This window comes from Scardinius erythrophthalmus, assembly GCF_964197995.2.
Source record: "Scardinius erythrophthalmus genome assembly, chromosome: 19".
Classification (NCBI taxonomy): Eukaryota; Metazoa; Chordata; class Actinopteri; order Cypriniformes; family Leuciscidae; genus Scardinius; species Scardinius erythrophthalmus.
In genome coordinates, this window is record NC_138239.1 from 32,578,614 (window position 1) to 32,597,344 (window position 18,731).

Genomic DNA, 18,731 nt, shown 5'->3' on the forward strand with positions numbered 1-18,731 from the left:
TTTGTGATGCATTTTGGAAACAGGAGATGAGCCCCTGGTCTAATGCGCCACCTGGCTTGAGAAACCCGTTCTCAAAGACTTACTTTTATAGTCATTATTTGGGTAGCACACATATTCTGAATGCCTTCGGCAGAATTCAAATGAGCCATTTTAATCTAGATTAATCTAGATTAATTTCAAAATTAATCTAGATTAATCTAGATTAAAAAAATTAATCTATGCCCACCTCTAATATATATATATATATATATATATATATATATACGCGCACACATAAACATATATATATATGTATATATATAATGTATATATATATATATATATATGTATGTATGTGTATATATACGTGTGTATACACTACTGGGCAAAAGTTTTAGATTGGTAAGATTTTTTTATGTTTTTAAAAGAATTAAAAACATAAAAATGACTCTAATTACTCTTCTGCTCACCAAGGCTGCATTTATTTGATAAAAAAAAAAACAATAAAAAAAAACAGTAATATTGTGAAATATTATGACAATTTAAAATGACTGTTTTCTATTTTAATATATTTTAAAATGTAATTTATTCCTCAGATGAAAGCTGAATTTTCAGCATCATTACTCCAGTCTTCAGTGTCACATGATCCTTCAGAAATCATTCTAATATGCAGGGCTTAAAGTATTCCGGCACCGTGCCGGATCTCCGGCGTTCGGCCGTGAGGAAGAAAAATAAATAAATTTGAATCTTGCATGCGGTTTAATATTTTCGAGTCAATTGATTTCACCTACCAATCATATGAAAGAAACGCAGCTCTACTAACGTTACAAGCCTATCAGAAGCAGAGCAGGGCAACACAGTGTGATTGAGATTTATAGCCTACGTCACGTTAACGTTGTGGGGGAAAGGAGCGCTAGTTCATGAAGCTTTGGATGATGTCCTCCTGCACGGGCGTAATTTCCTATGGGGACACTTTCCAAAATCCCGTTGTCCTCCCCACCCCCACTCAAATTCGTTTGTTATGATGTTTAACCGCACGCCGTCATTGACACGGAGGACTCGGAGCAGGACCGAGCCTGTGTAAAATAGCTCACTGAATGTTCTAATGAGCGAGTATTAGCGGTTGCAGCACAGACAGCGATGAAACGCCAGAAACAACAGGTAACGGTACGTGACTTTAATGTCATCATGGATGAAAAGAAAGAAAGGAGAGGTGTGAGTTGGTTCAGTAAATTAGCTCAGGTCAGGATAATCATCTTTTCTGTCTACACCTGTTGATAACTGAGCTAACGTTAACATATGCTGCTCCTTGGTAACTTCAGACTTGGCTAAATATTTCATTTGAATATTTAATTAAATATTCTGTGTAGCTTACAAAAAAAAAACACATTCTGTGTAGGCCTACCATGAAAACGAGTCCACTTTAAACCGCAGCATTTTCTGTCAGCAATGTACAACAAGTAGCCTAACGTTAGTGCTGTCAAAGTAAACGCATGCGATTAATTTGTCCAGCTTTAACGTATTAAAATATTTATCGCAGCGTCTGTTCTTTCTGTCATCCTTTGGGTTATATGATCATGCTCTCCTTCACGCAAATGTTTTAAACTATCAATGCGCGAGAAGACAAAAGAGCGCTGTCAGTGACGCGCTGTCAGTGAATGAATGTCCTCCTGAAACACACACACACACACACACACACAGAAAGACGCGCGCCAGTATCGCATTCGCAGTCGACAGCGCGCCATCGAGTTCCCTTTCGCGCTTGTACGAACCATAACACACACATTTAGGCTATGTCAAAATGTCAGTTTTGTCGAGTATCTTCACAAGAACAGTAAAATGAGTTAAATACAATCTTAAATAGTTCGTAAAGAGTAGAGAATGCGTGAGATCCTGTCAGCAGCGGCTGGTAAGTGACAGCAATTCTCTCTGTTAGTAAAGTTAACCAAAGAACAATGGGAACAGAGAAAATTACTAACTGCCAAACGCTTAAGGATTAATCTATTTTTCATTTATAATTTATGCAGTGCGGACTGTTTTATAAACGTATTCAATTTCTATATTCACATTGGTTAGACAGGTAAGGTACAGGCAAATATTACATTTATTATGGGTTTAAGTGATGATTGTTTTAAGTTTACTTAAATTAAAAGTTGTTATATTTTTTTAAGCCTAATAAATGTTTCAAATTTTGGACAAAGAGACATAAGTAGCTATATCAGTGATACTGGTCTTTATTCATAAAAATATGCCATTAACATGCTTGAAAATAAATGGTGCCAATGAAGCCCAAGGCACCGCACCGCACCCCCCCCACCCCCACCCGCGCCTCCCAAAAAATTTTCAGGCTCAGGATTTTTTTTCACTTTAACCCCTGAATATGCTGATTTTATGCTCAAAAAACATTCATTATTATTAGAGATGCACCGATTGATCGGCTGGTGACCGGAATTGGCCGATTTTCACGTGATCGGCCGTAACCGGCGACCGGCCGGTCAGTCTGACAAATGACGATTTTAAGCCGGTCAAATGCACTCGGGCGCCGCATGATTAACATTGCGCAACATCAGCATCACACGTGCACACGGAGCACATGTAGAAAACCTCGTGAATTACGTCCGTTCAGACCGCAAGCGCGTATTTTTTTTCGGCGTGCATATGTTAATCAATATGAGTGCATTCACAACGGGAGCAGGAGCAGCGCGAGCGTCAAGCAGGAGCGTCAAGCAGGAGCGTCGCGAGCAGTGAAGCGCGTGTTTCGGCGCCTAGTCTATTTGCTGCACTGCTCGCGCTCAATTAAAGGGAAATCACACTTTTGGTTGAAAATAGCCTAAATAGGGTTTCACAAAAAAAGTGCCCAAAATGCACAGAATTTGCGTGTTTTAACAAGAACTGGAGTAGGCTATGTCAGAAAAGAAAACAAAGACTAATATTTTTATAGAAAATGTACCCATTTAAACTTGTTTTATTATTCAGTTTGAAGTGATTGCAATAGGCCTGTGTGTGTGTGCTTTGAGAAATATCTTTATACTGCAAGGCTATATTTATTTTATTTTTTATTTATATATTATTTTATTGCCATTCCCTGTTTTCATACAGACGTTTCGTTTGCTAAATACATATATATATATATAAAATTATTGGATATTGAATGTGAAAAGGAAATGGTTCTTCCACAACACTGCACTTTAGATGTGTGTGAACTAAGCAAATTGTAAAATGTTCTATTACAGAAATTATATAAAATAAATATTTGTGTGTGCTGTAAAGTGGTTAGAAAAAATGAAATCGGAATCGGCTAAAATCGGTATCGGCAGGTCAAACTTAATGAAAAATCGGAAATCGGAATCGGCCCAGAAAATTGTAATCGGTGCATCTCTAATTATTATTTTCAATGTTGAAAACAGTTGTGTACAATTTTTTTTCTAAATTCTTTGATGAATAGAAAGTTCAAAAGAACAGCATTTATTTAAAATAGAATATTTTCTAACATTATAAATGTCTGTGCTGTAACTTTTGATCAGTTTAACTCATCCTTGATGAATAAAATTATTGATTTATTTTATTTCTTTCCCCCAAAAATAAAAATAAAATTCTAACTGACCCCAAACGTTTGAAGGGTAGTGTTTAATGTTACAAAAGCTTTCCATTTCAGATAAATGCTGTTCTTTTGAACTTTCTATTCATCATAGCATCATGAAATAAAAATGTAAAAAACTGTTTTCAACATTGATAATAATCAATCATCATATTAGAATGATTTCTAAAGGATCATGTGACACTGAAGACTGGAGTAATGATGCTGAAAATTCAGCTTTGATCACAGGAATAAATTACACTTTACTATATATTCACATAGAAAACAGCTGTTTTAAATTGTACAAATATTTCACTGTTTTTGTTTGTATTTTTAATCAAATAAATGCAGCCTTGGTGAGCAGAAGATACTTCTTTTAAAAACATTAAAAATCTTACCGATCTTTTGACTGGTAGAGTGAGGCTAATGCAATACTTTTTAGAGAGAATAATCTAATTACTCTGTTGAAGATGTAATAAGTAGCTAGTAATTACTTTTTTAGAGTACCTTAGCCAACACTGAAATACAGGATTTGAATAATCAAATAAACACTGCATAGTCTTTAGTGTATTAATTAAAATTAAATGTATTATTATTAAAGCTACAAAAGTTATTCAGTCAAAAGCAGTGAGTGATTCCATCTTTTCTTTTGATGTTTGATTAACAAACAGCAACAGATTTATTATATTAAGACCTAATTTCTCATTCATGCATATTATTTTCGTAAAAAATGAAATGTGCCCAGATATCTGCTTTCAAGAAGTTAGATACAATATCTACGAACATCAGATGCACGTGCTTTGCTTCCGACGCACATACGCAACTTTTTTATTAATAATAACAGTACTTTACGTACAACAACAAAAAAAAAATAATTGATGCAGAATTGTAAAAACGATATCCCACAACACTAAACAAAATCCAATTTTTGATAGATCTTATGGTTTTGAAAATGAAAAAAAAAAATCTCAAGGATTTTATTCTGAGATTTCTTCTGTTCTAGTACTCTCTGATTGTTGGAACTAGCTTTGTTTGCCCTTGGGTGTATTTAAAGGCATTTTTCTGTTAAGAAGTCATGTGTGAACAGGGCCTGTTTTTTTTATGTTTGCAGATTGGCTTCAGCAATTTGGTGGGATAAGATAGAAGTAACATTGCCTGAAAAGTTGGTCATAAGATTAACCACATTTGTGCGCAGCAGTGTCATTTGCCGAAAATTACAATTTTATATCATAACAGTTTCAACAGCATTTCTTTGCTGATTTGTGAATGGTAACAAAATAGATAAAAGATGAAAAGTAGATATGGTGCATTTAGCAGAAAATGTAATATAGGCAATTTTACTGCAGTTTTCATTTGTGAAAATGGCTACTCTTTCTTCCTTGCTTTTTATGGCTTTTTGAACTTTTTGTGCAGGATTGCCAAAGATCCCCGCTTTGATCGCTTGCCTTGCTCACACAAAGGAACGTATGCTGATGACTGCTTGGTACAAAGAGTAACACAGGTATGAGAACTTTGTTAGCTCTGGGGTTAGAATTGTTTCGTATTCCCTAATAAATTAAAGATTCAGAAATGGAACAGGGGACAAATGCATATTGTTTTTTAGTACTGCTACTTTGCAAATAAGCTGATCAGATTTCGCTCCCCTTCTGACGTAATCTGCACGTTTCCACTCACGGTGCTGCCATTTGGTTTTCGCAAACGACAACAGTGTAACCACTTCTAATGCAATGGCAAAAGTTTGAGCAAAGCAGCAAACTGTTCTGTCGTTGCTGCTCAGATGAGCACAGAACACTATTTGACTGAAAAATATGACATCAGGGAACTGTCAACTTGTGTAAAAGATAAACACGATGATACATGCAAGTCGATGAGATGAATCAATGTAACTCCACAACAACTACATAAATGTATACCGGTATATCCACTAACAATTCAGAAACATCCATGTGCGTCTAAATGTTGCAACCTCTTCCTGAGTTTCTACGTAAGGCTGCACTCCGCTACTGGATATTTGCCTGAAATTCAGGTGTTTTGTTATTGCCATAGTATCCGAAACTCGTGTAAATGATCGGCCGTCTTCTGGGAGCAGCAGCTCATTTGCATTTAAAGGGACACACAAAAGCAGTGCGTTTTTTGGGCACACCCAAAAAGGGGCAAATTTGACAAGCTATAATAAATGATCCGGGGGGATATTTTGAGCTGAAATTTCACAGACACATTCTGGGGACACCATAGGTTTATATTACATCTTGTGAAAAGGGGCATAATATGTCACCTTTAAGAGAACCATAGACTGTAAAAAAAAAAAAAAAAAAGGTGGATGACGCATCTTCACTCTCTTCCATTGTAGAAAAGTTAAGCCGCCAATGTCCTAATATGGCGCTGACATCTTGTGCTGATTACGCAGATTCTGTGCAGTAGTGAGCGTGAAGTGAAGCTGTGGTATCAAGGTCCCGCCCTCACTCCCACAGGTTCGGTTTGTACAGTTTAATGCAGAACAACACCTTATGTTGGTGTAAAATAAAGTTATGGAAATGCCGCTTAGAAGACTTCACACTAAAATCAAACTTATTTTAAAAACAAACACTTGAACTTACATCAGCGTGATTAAAACTACCTAAAATGACAGAAACAATCTTTGAAAAAAAAAATTGTAATTGTAATTTGATTGTTTAGTTTGTCTCCTGTCCCATTAGATTACATGGAGAGGGCGGGGTTTATGGCCTAAACTGCGTCCAGCCTCCTGGGGGCGATCAAAACGTTTTGGCTTCACTTTTCAGGATTTGTGCGGCGCACTTGGATAGAACCAATAAAAAAAATAAACCTTCTATTTTGACCCTGGTATCAACTGAGGAATTAGATTTACATTTACAGTAGATGCTGGTAGTAGGATGATGCTGTTTTTCATCATGTCTCTCCCACTTTTGGGTTTGAATTTTGGGTAACACTTTTATTTTGATAGTCCACTTTAGACATTCTACTAACTATAAGTAACTTTGCAACTACATGTCAACTAACTGTCATTAGAGTATCAGTAGACTGTCTGCTTAATATCTGATAACATTTTATTTTGATGGTCCCCAAACAGATATTCTACAGACTATAAGTAACTTGGCAACTACATGAAAACTTATTCTACTAACCCGAACCCCTAACACTTAACCATAACCTGACAGTCTACTACAGCCTACTAATACTAACGAGAGTTAGTTGACATGTAGTTGCAAAGTTACTTCTAGTTAGTAGAATGTCTAAACTGGACTATCAAAATAAAGTGGAACTGAATTTTGTTGCTGTATTTTTTTTTAAATTATGCACACCTATTGATTAGTTTTTCATGCTGCAATGGTTCTTTTTCATCTGGAAGTTAGTTTATGCAAGTAAAATGAATATATTTTGTTTTAAATAGTGGTGGGCCGTTATCGGCGTTAACGCGCTGCGATAAAAAAAATATCGCCGTTAATCTATTCTCCAAGTTGGGTTGGGAGCTGGCTCAAGCTACACAAGCTATGATGACGCAATCTACCCGCGGCCGCGAGGTACACCCGGCTGCAACGCATCATATTCGTCGTCATCTTAAGTAAACACGGCTGAAAGTTAAAGCTGGTGTAAAAGATCGGTGCTGGTGCAACATCCATTATTTGGACTTGGTTCGGATTTAAGCCGTCCGACGTAGACTGTGTGGTGTAACAGTTCGGTAAGTTTAGTTAACACACGACTAATCCGTTCTACCACCTCAAATTCAAAACGAAACATAACACTGAATACCAGCACGCGCGTATTATTCCCAATATATCTGAGTGGTGTAGAACAATATCTCTGTCTGCGCCCGATTTAAAGAATCGTTGTTGTGTTTCTTTTCAACTGAAAAGACATCAGTTAGAATATTCTAATTTTAAATTTGGGGTTTCATAAGCTCCAAGCCATAATAAACATTAGACCTACTTAAGTCTCTGCAGCTAGTATACTTAAATTTTATTTATCTGCAAAATTATGTTGTATACTTACAGTTTTGCACAATATATGTTCTCAAAACTACATGCACCCTTTAAAAAAAAAAAAAAAAACATTTAGCAGTTGTTTAGCAGGGTCTATGTAACCTGTTCTGAAATGGTTTTATTATAATATCGTTATCGCAAGAGGCTGCAATGTATATCACAATATGGATTTTAGGCCATATCGCCCATCCCTAATTGATAGCCTATAGTTGTTGATAATAACATAGGCCTACCTAATGTTGCCTACGGACGGTAACAGTACAGTAGTAACTTTTTACAGTCTATGAGTAGAACAGCTTTCTCAAGCAGTTTGTGATGCATTTTGGAAACAGGAGATGAGCCCCTGGTCTAATGCGCCACCTGGCTTGAGAAACCCGTTCTCAAAGACTTACTTTTATAGTCATTATTTGGGTAGCACACATATTCTGAATGCCTTCGGCAGAATTCAAATGAGCCATTTTAATCTAGATTAATTTCAAAATTAATCTAGATTAATCTAGATTAAAAAAATTAATCTATGCCCACCTCTAGTTTTAAAACATTCCAGAATAATATTGATGTTTTGTTGGAACCATGTATTTGGACTATTTTTGAGCAGTCATGCGTTATAAGTTCCAATTAATTCAATTAAATTCATTGATTTCAAAGGAGTTGATACTGGTAATTCTATAATAATTATGTTATAAATTAAATATGATATATTTTTTAATTCTGGATATTGAATTTTTCATGAAAAAAAATGTATTCATTAAAAAGGATGTAAAAGTAGTAATAACATGGTAACAGTGAAAATGAAAGTTATTGATCAGATTTTTTTTTTAATTTAAAAAAAAAATAATTTATGACTATGTTTTATAAGATTACGTTCCAATGTAAAAATCGTATGCATATTTTAATTGCATTTTGAGGGTTAATAGATACCAAATGTATGTTTGAAATCACAAATCTTATTTATTTTTTACTTCAATGTCAAATTAATCATTTGGGACTATGAAACAATTCTAACCACAGAGCCGATACATATTTTATATTTTGCGTTACATTATGATCAAATGATTCCCTTTTGCTCCACTAGCACAAGTGTTACATTGTGGCCACGGTAGATAGGGACCTAAAAAGGAGGATTCGGAAGATCCCAGGAGTCCCAATCATGTACATCTCCAATCACAGGTACACCAACTCCTGCTCTGCTTGGTTTAATTAAGAACTGGTTTAATTACCAATGTATGAATTGACCCTTAGCTAAGCCTAGCATTAATGTTACTAATGAGGGGTCCTGGAGGGGGGGTTGGTAGGGGGTTCACTTACTAGTTGGTGAGTGCAAGAGAGAGAGAGAGAGAGCCTAGGTTATGTGAAAGCTCCAGAAATTGAATAAAGCCTTTATCAAGTGGGAAATGGTGTAGCTACTATTTGGTTGGCTTATATTTTTACTAAACAAGAAGGTAAACGAGAGTAGCCTAAATTTGAGTTGCCAGTTGTTAGGGCTGCACAATATATCAAAGTTATCGAAATATTGCAAATGTATATATCGCAATATACATATCGCAACGGCATGCAATAACTGGGGTCATGAACAAAAGACAAAGAGAAAATCACTCACTGCTCTTGGCTGAATAACTTTTGTAGCTTTAATTAGAATCAGTATATATTTAATTCATACAGTGAAAACTAAAAAGTTTTTTATTTTTACATTTGATTATTCAGTTTCTGTTGTTAAATAACCCTAATGTAGGCCTTCCTGACACCCTAAACCCTGTGGTTTCCACTGATGTTAAAATAACACTTCTTATGTTACAGTAAAACACTGCTGTTCACTTTCAGAAGTTGTAGGGATGTTTTCTTGTCACAAAAAAAATGTGAAACACGTATGTAGTTTATATAATTTTAAATATATTTTAAAGATAATTTAAGTTTATTTTACACACTTTAAGCATTATTGTATCGAATATCGCATTATTTAATGAGTTATCGCATATCCCATTTTCTTCAATATCGTGCAGCCCTACCAGTTATTTTGTCTGCTTTACTTACCCAAACAAAAATTATTCAAAACAAAGCTAAAGCAGGATCAACAGTGCAGCACAGAATCCTCATGTTTCATTTCTGATTTTTTTTTTTTTTTACAATTAAGTTGAATGATTCAATGATTAATTTATAATATTCAAAAAGATCACTTTTTGCCACCTACTGCCTTAATGATGTAACACAACTGTCATGGCTGCCTTGAACCGATATCCATGAAATGCCTCCTGCAAAATATCCATGGAAAGATATAGCATATTTTTTTTTAAGAATTAAACATTGTAAATAGATTAATATATGTTTGAAAAGTGTATCTTCATGAACATGTCAAAGAATAATTCCAAAAAAGCAAACAATCCCAAATAGAAAACGTAGTATAGTGCTGGCGAATGTGATAATGATAGGTACGAGAGATGTTAAATGCCAGTTTCTGAGAATGAGATCTGTCTTATCTGTTTTGTGATGTAGTATAGGCAGAAAATATTCATCAAATTAGATACTTTTTTTTATTGATTGTATGTCATTCACACAATAACAGTACATTGTTCATAATATATTGATTATCCCCAAATTATATTAAATTTTTCTTTTAATTTTTCTTTCTAAAAAGCATACCAAAAGGTTTTTAAGGATGGGGGTTGTGGTGTTATAAAGTATTAGTGCTAATACCTGCAGATACCCTGTTCTATGAAGTTTTTTTTTTTTTTTTTTTTTCAGATTGTACTTCTATGTTCGTGTGTGTTTGTAAATGCATATAAATTGTGTATATGTATTAATTTGTAACAGTAGAATTTCTTTTAACGTAAATTAATGCAACTGTTATGACATTTATTTTACAGGTATAACATTGAGAGAATGCCCGATGATTATGGTGCACCACGTTTGTAGTACACAGAAGTGTTTTTTTTTTTTTGGCTTTTGGCTTTTTTCCAAATGGCTTTTGCTTTGTTTTTTGGGGTTGCTATTCTCTCACCTTCAACCTTTAAAAGATTTTCCCTGTGAAATGTATTCAGTACTCCACCATAATCTTTGGCAGCCCAGATGCCCAGTGCACAGAACATTGGTGGAAACTAAAATGTGTGAGAAAAGTGGAAAAAGTAGCAAGAAAGTGATCTGTAACAAATAAAAGTGATTAACCCATAATTTCAGTGATCTAAGACCTCCCCTTCTTGTTAATTTGCACAAAATCCAAACTTCTCCATTTTTTTACGGACTTTATTTTGATGGTCCCTTTTGAGCATTGTTTACTATAAGTAACTTTGCAACTACATGTCAACTAGCTCTCATTAGAGTATTAGCAGACTGTCTGCTTAATACCTGTTTACTCTTTATTGTAAAGGTCCCCAAGCATAGTCAGTAGAATGTCTTAGTAACTTTGCAACTACATGTCAGCTTATTCTAACCCTAACAGTCTACTAATACTCTACTAACTAGAGTGTAGAGTTAGTAGACATGTAGGTGCAATGTTATTTATAGTCAACAGAATGTGTTAAAGAGACCATCACAATAAAATGAAACCCTTTGTACATTATGGAGAACAAGCTATTATGAGCAAACATGCTTAGTTTCATGAATTATGCTTGACTATCAGCCATTTCAACTGAAAGATGAAGGCTGTGATATTGATGTTGTCCACTAGAGGGCGACACAGAATAAGGAATCTTTTAAGCCTAATCTTTTTTTCCTGTCCATTTTCATCCCTTTGAATGGAAATAAATGCATTGATCCAGTTCATTTGTGTAACTGTAGTTGACTGACATTATTGATTAATAAAATTAGTGTGCATAGAAATCTGAAATGCTTATAGGTCATTCAATGTTTATTTAACTGTTAAAGAAACCAATAAAACACATTTTTAATTTGCTAGACATTATTAAAAATACTGCTGTCCATTTAAAATGCGGACAATTTTTCTTTTTCACAATAATATGTATTATAACATTTCTTAAGACATTTTTTTTTTTTGTGGGGTAAATGCAAGCATAAGGTTCGATACATGCAATGTCACCAAAATAAAGTGTTTTTGCCACACTGCTCAAAATGTTTAAATGTTTTTTTTTTTTTTTTCACCATGGAAATATGTTATATACTTTTTTTGTTGACTCTGACTGCTTTCTATACTATACAAGGATGTCAGGTTTGACTAGCTGAATACTCTTGTGTATCACTGAGCTTTTTAGATAGATTTTAACAGTAGGTAAAAATTGAGTGGAAAGTCAATTCTATAGTACACAAAAAGAAAATTTTCATTTATATTTTTTTTTACTCAAACCTTCCTCAATCCTTCCTCCACCTTATCCTTTGTTTTCTCCAGAAGTTTTGGTGAATTTTGAGAGAAATGCGCCCGGCTTGGTTATGCATAATGGGGCTCGAGCACACTAAAATACTTGAACCCCTTGTTTTCAACAACCGAAAAGCGGCGCATTGGGCGCGTTCATGTAACAGGTGGCGCTGCCAATAAAGCACCAAAAAGCTGTCACAAAGAACCGGCAAAAGTTATGATTATCAATGTCAAATATAGCAAGGAGACATTTTAATTGTTTATTAATAAACAAGTGTTTTCTGTGTCAGTGCCGGCTGCAAAGATGAAGTTGACGATGCTGACTCGCGATCTTCGCAGTAGTGAACGCGCCAGAGAGAAATGCACATTTTAAACGGATTACATAAGAAGAGAGCAGTCTGTTTTCTTTCATTTTGAATTGTTCTGTTTAAAAGTAGACATTTCAAGCTTTCTATAGATATATTTCTCAGGTCTGTGAAGCAAGTAGGCTAATACGCTGAGTTTCGGTTAATTTATGAGATGAGCTCCAGTTCACGCGCCGGCGCCTCCGTGTCGTGATTATAGCCCATCCATTGTCTGCTATACTTATTTATTAAATCCAGGCAATTGGTTGATGAAACATTGATTAAAATTAACATACAATTAATACAAAACGAAATTCACTTTAAAGAAAGGCTTTGTGCTTTCTGTTTGAGGTCTCTGTGAAAGTTTTGAAGCAGTCTTTTAGTCCCGCTTTCAGAGTGGTCATGTCCGTAACATTGTTTTTTTCCTCATAAATGCGAACTAAATAAAATAAAAATAATATTTTATATTCTGTTGAGAGCCAACCCTTCTTCATCCGGTGGGTATATTACTTCTGGTTTGCGCAGTGTAATTCACAGAATTACTAAAAAATATTTTGCCACCTAAAAGTTAACGATTTTTTGTGTCACGTCCGTAACGCATGTTTATTTCCGTCATATTAAATATAAAACGCATGTGTAGACTGATATTTTTCTAATGTCTGGACTCCTTTATTAAGAGAGTATGGATAAATAAACAGACGTTTCAGTATATTGGTATTAAATGCCTTTTCTGAGAATTTATATTTCAAGTTTTGACTGCGAATATCACGTCCATAAAGCTTGAATTGCCCAATTTGAAAGAATTTATCCTAACTAGTTGTGGCGTAGGTCTACATATTTTATAATGTTTACTTCAAATAATACTAATAGTAATTTAAAGATGTGGTAGAATTGGATCTGGACGGGAAGGATAACTTTCGCGACACACTTTCGTGGATCTGAGTGTAGCCATTTCGGTTTCATACCGCATATCGTTACAGCCAACACATTTGTACAAAAATAAATGGGTAACACTTTACAGTAAGGTTCATTAGTTAACATTTAGTTAATATATTAACTAATATGAACTAACCATGAGTAATTCATTTGTTACTGTATTGGTTTGTTTGTAAAAATACAGCTGTTGATTGTTCATGTTACTTCACAGTGCATTAATGTTAACAAGATTTTAATAAAGTATTAGTAAATGTTAAAATTAATAAAGATTAATAAATACTGTATAAGTGCAGTTCATTCTTAGGTCATGCTAACTAATGTAGTTAACTAATGAACCTTATTGTAAAGTGTTACCAGTAAATATACTGAATTCAAATGTATTTATAGCTACTGCTGTTCGTTCTTCCATGTTCAAAAATGGTAGTGATTGTGTTTGCCAAACTGCATATCATATGCTTCCAAACTTGATAGGTTGATTAATAAAATTGTGATTGCTATTTCATTACAATGGCAGGCCATTTACCAATTTAGCAGACATCACAAACATGGCATGTCAGATATTTATGGAATATACATGCATGTCTTAACATTTTCAATAACTGAATAATTTTGCATGTGATGGCTCACACGATGATAGAATGTTAAAAGAATTTAGAAGTTGACAGTTTCACTGAGAATCAACTCATCAGTTTTGATCAAGCCATGTGCATTTAGATATTGTGCAAATTGTTGCAATTACTCTTTTGGACACGTGCCTAAATAAATAAGAAATCCAAATCTAATGTGAACAAGAAACTAATTGCACGTAACAGCTTATGTTAATAATGTAGTGTTAATATAAAATAACCCTTATTTGCTTACCACTTTTTTTTTTTCTTTTTTTGTCATCTTAACAATGACATCTCAGTCAGTTGTTTACACATCATACCTGCTTGGAGTCTGCCATGCAGTTTAATCACCATTGATAAACAGGTTATCAGTTAGTCTCAGCATAGTTATTGTTAGCTTCATGTAGCTAAAACCATATTAACCATATCTGCCGCACTACACTGTATACATGACTTTTAATTGGGCTATACTGGGACATACAGCTAGCTAAAAAAAGTCTTAAATTCATAAAATTATGGCATAAAATGTTGCATGAGGGATTGTTTTCTTACGCTTCATTTTAAAATGAAGAGAATACTTAATTTCTGCTCCACAGGGCTTATTAGATGATGGCTGTGTGTGCAAATTAATTTCAGTAACTTGTAGATTTTGACAAACATGCGCAGATGCCCCTTTTCTGAATCTTGCGGTTTAGAGATGTAGTGCAATTAAGGAAATGTTTGTTCCAGCCTAAAAGTCTTAAAAAGAAAAATGAGTTTGTTGAATCTGTCTATGGTGTCATGTATGTTATAAATGATGATAAATTGTTTGTTAGAACTGCTTTGTCAATTTTAGATTTATTGAATATTAGTTGTCTTGACGTATTTAATCTATAACGTTTTACCACCATTGGTTCTAAATCATGCGATATTATTGTTATATAACTACTGGCTAATCTAGGACATGAGAACAAAAATTGTTGAGCTTCTAGTTTTTAGAACCAAATTAATAAATTCTTGTTTTTACATTGATGAAAATTGCATGTATTTGGTTCCAGAAACACTATTCAGGTGAAATTTCTGTGAAATATAGAGTATCTGATGTGTTAGTGGTTGGGAGCAGATGTATTCAAGGCTTCAGCTAATTTTGTGAAATTGAGATCTGTTGAGAATTGTTTTTCATCTAGACATTTATGTTTAGAAAAAAAGTTAATTGTGTTCCCTTCCAAATGTTTATTTACTTGGTCTTAAAAAAAGGTCTTTGTACACTGCCTTTCATAATTAGAGAATGTAAAAGTAGAATGGTAATGAAGTAATGCAGAAAGGTCTCAAATAAACTGCAGAGATGAAAATAAAACATAAAATAGAAAAGAGAACATGCATTTTTTTTTTTGGAATATGTTTGCATGTTGCCATTGTTCTTTTCTTACAGTCTTAGTTTGTTAATGTCAAATACTCCTCTCCATCTGGCATTGAAAATATTGAATTACCTTTGCATCAGGCATGAAACAACACAGTCCAAACCAAGGTCTTGTGGATTTGCTGCAGATGGAAAGATTGAGCGATAGTCAAGGCAAGCAAACATTCATCCTTGACAATTGATACTGTGTGTTTATAGAAGAGTTGAGGTACAACGTTAATTACAGATTACTTCATGACAGTAAATCATGTAACAATCTGGAGGTTTGAATTGAAAACAGAACAAATGTGTTATATGTACAACAAGCTTAGTATTGTTATCACAATCAACAATGTAATGCAGAGATCTCAAGCCAAAATATAGTTAATTGAAACTACAGTACATATTCAGTTCTTAATTTAACTAATGGATTACAAGGTCAGCAAGGGAACAATCACATGCAATGCACACACAAGCTCACACACACACACACACAAAATGTGGAAGGTGTACGCAAGGTATAAAAGGTAGTTATACCTGTGTCTGAGAAGACAGATTGATCACATCTCACTGGAAGTCAAGAACAAAGGTAAAAAAAATTATTCAAATTAAATATTTTTTATCTTAAAGAATTCACTTAAAATGTACAAATATAACATTCGGGGGAAAAAAATATCAGGGTGTTTGTACATAGTTGATGTATTTTAAAAATGTGAGTGTTGTTTGTAAAGTGAGTTCTTTTTTCATCCGTTTTATTTTTTTCTATTATAGCCATCATGTTTTGGACAAGATATGCTGGAGCAAGTATATTATTGTTTTTAATGCTTATTCATCTTGGACAACTGTATCCAAGAAATGATATGACTAACTGTAAGTTGAAAATCAATGGCTAAATTATAATACTTAATATGGAACTGCTACGTTTTCCTTCACATTTGTGTGTGTGTGTGTTTATTTACAAGTTGGATGTGAGGAGTGCAAACTCAAGGAGAACAACATTTTCTCAAAACCTGGGGCTCCTGTCTATCAGTGTATGGGATGCTGCTTTTCTAGGGCTTACCCCACACCCCTGAGGTCCAAGAAAACCATGCTTGTTCCGAAAAATATCACATCAGAAGCTACATGCTGTGTAGCCAAAGAAGTTAAACGGGTAAAATCTAAATTAATAACTGCTATTATATTACATTATTTCTTTCGTTATTATATAATAAAATTTGTTTATGTGTTTGTTTGTTTGTTTGTTTGTTTGTAGGTACTTGTCAATGATGTCAAACTAGTGAACCACACAGACTGCCACTGTAGCACCTGTTACTATCACAAGTCTTAAAAACACTATGTTACTAATTTACTTGTTTGCTTACATTTAGTTATATTCCTGTCTACCTGTCATTTTACTGCAGTGCTTATTTTCTGTTTTTAATTCACAATGACTTATATCGGCTATTTAAAGTGAAATAGTTAGAAGTTTGCTATATACCCATGCATACTGTGCCAATTTTCTTATGTAAACTAGATTCTGTTTTCAACAATTATTTTTTAAAAGGTTGCCCTCCATCCATAAATAGCCTACCTTAAGAGCATAAAATGCTATTAGAATTAAATAGAATTTTTAAAATTCAAGATATGCTTGATATTAATTTAAGCCCTCTTTTATTGGTAATTGCTGGCTTGTTTTGTCGCCACTGCTGTAAGATTGTTCAAATACATTAATTAAAAATAAGATTGCTTAACATAGCTGCTTCGTTTCTTTTCTCCATCTGTTTTCTATGCCTGTTTACTGGTGACTGATAACATATGCCATCATGTCTATGTATTACTTTGTTGCTATTACATTACTTTGTTTAAAAAACATGCCTAATAAGACGGACACAAAAAAAATGTCTATATGGTTTTCTTTTAAATTGTTTTATGAAATCGCAAGCTGAGTTTTCAAAGAAAGTAAGAAAGATTTATTTTTGTGTCAATGGCGTTATTTTTTGTGAATTAAGACAGATGCCCTCATGGCCGGAACGGTAGGCTACTCGAAGAGAAATTTCGAATACTACTATGACGAAAGATTGTTGGGTCATGATTGAATATTAATTATGTTTCTTTGACGTACTTCAAAACAGTTGCTATGGCGACTGCTTCCCAGTCATAAATATTAAATATGTATTGTAGGCACCGCTCTGTTACCTTGCTGTAATGCAGAATTTTTTTTTTTTATTATATATATATTTTTTTTTGCTTGAATATTAATTGGGCTGTGCTGACGTTGCTCGGTAGCCCTCTAATAGTGAATGCACGGTTCATGAATATTTGGATCAGGCCTTGGCCGTAGTAGTTTGAGATATTTGGGCTGGTGTGAATGCAGCGAAGATGGCGGAGGAGGAGGGCAGCGCGATTGAGGCTGTGGCCCTCAGAAAGAAATTTCAGGATCTTATCTCTGAATTAAAAAGGAGCTCCGAGTCGACGCTAGATGCCTCCAATAGTTTTTGTCGGGATTTCTGTCAAGTACGACTTTATTCATGCGTTTTAATCTACCAGTCTTTGTTCGTGGACGATGCTGCATGTTTGCATCGCTGCACCAACGATAACAAAACTAACAATACTAATACAGTCATTCATAAATATGATGGGAAAAACACAAAAAGCTGTATGCTGAAGAGATGACGCATGATTGTGTTTTACAGTGATTAAATCTTACAGACATGCTGTTTGTTTGTATGTATGGTGACTGCTTCTGATGGCTAACACATTAGCTTATTGTAGCAGCAGCCTTTACTTTCACTAAGAACAGTTATTTAAGGTACATATATGATCATATAATCCTAATTGTAAATATATATATAAAAATCAGCTGATGTAACATCGAGATGATTTAGTAATAATCATGTAATTATTTTAAGAAAACAGCTGTGTTCTCAATTATCAGTATGTCAAATTCTTTGATTATAAGATTAAATGAATCATTCTAGATCCTGTCAATATTGTATTTGATCGCAACGTGGCCTCCACATATGTAATGTAATAATATATAAATCACTACTTTTCATCAGATGTACCAGATTTCATTATTTTTTACTATTACTGTTAGATGCTTTTGTTATTGGCTTTGGGCCATCACTGAAAATACATTGAACTGAGACTGGACCATTCATTTATGGCTCTTTTTTTTTCCTTTCAGGTTTTGATGCAGCATGGATGTCAGTGGAGACCAGATGAAGATCCGCTTCCTCTGTTGGAGATGTACACGGTAGCTATAATGTCCTGCGCTGAGGCTAGCCCGTTCCTCAGCCCTGAATGTGAACACCTAACAGATGTGCTGGACAAGTTATCATGGTGAGTATAGACCAGAATGGGTTTGCATGCTCAAAATGCATGTTAGTTTATTTTTTAGTACTCTCCTGAATAAGATATTTTACATAAAAGAGGTTTACATATAGTCCACAAGAAATAAGAAAAAGAAAACAAGAAAAATAGCTGAATTTATAAAAATGTCCCTGTTCAAAAGTTTATGAACCCTTGATTCTAAATACTGTGTGTAGTTATCTGGATGATCCACAACATGATCTTGTTTAACTGCCCAATGTTTTTCAGACAAATTCTCCAGGTCACAAAAATTCTTT

At 34.2% G+C, this 18,731-nt stretch overlaps 3 protein-coding genes across 6 annotated transcripts in view; all 3 read left to right on the plus strand.

The window, feature by feature from the left end:
• Nucleotides 1-11,621, plus strand: part of fcf1 (FCF1 rRNA-processing protein) — a 32,931-nt gene extending 21,310 nt beyond the window's left edge. The window contains exons 6-8 of the mRNA XM_081393990.1: nt 4,970-5,057; nt 8,630-8,724; nt 10,416-11,621. Coding sequence (XP_081250116.1) covers nt 4,970-5,057; nt 8,630-8,724; nt 10,416-10,464 — 232 coding nt within the window. The 3' untranslated portion in view covers nt 10,465-11,621. The remainder of the gene's footprint in view (nt 1-4,969; nt 5,058-8,629; nt 8,725-10,415) is intronic.
• A 4,360-nt stretch (nt 11,622-15,981) lies between these two features.
• Nucleotides 15,982-16,450, plus strand: cga (glycoprotein hormones, alpha polypeptide; the record flags this gene model as incomplete). Its single annotated transcript, XM_081347846.1, has 3 exons — nt 15,982-15,993; nt 16,086-16,273; nt 16,376-16,450. The coding sequence occupies exons 1-3, from the start codon at nt 15,984-15,986 to the stop codon at nt 16,448-16,450; spliced, it is 273 nt and encodes a 90-aa protein (XP_081203972.1). The 5' UTR covers nt 15,982-15,983.
• Nucleotides 16,451-17,439: 989 nt separating this feature from the next.
• The window catches only part of LOC308707468 (C-1-tetrahydrofolate synthase, cytoplasmic-like), a 103,145-nt gene continuing 101,853 nt past the window's right edge, over nt 17,440-18,731 (plus strand). For 2 of the 4 annotated variants that reach the window (XM_081393995.1, XM_081393992.1), the window contains exons 1-2: nt 17,440-17,616; nt 18,290-18,444. In XM_081393995.1, coding sequence (XP_081250121.1) covers nt 17,482-17,616; nt 18,290-18,444 — 290 coding nt within the window. In that variant the 5' untranslated portion in view covers nt 17,440-17,481. The remainder of the gene's footprint in view (nt 17,617-18,289; nt 18,445-18,731) is intronic. The other 2 variants (XM_081393994.1, XM_081393991.1) reach the window with 1 other exon arrangement.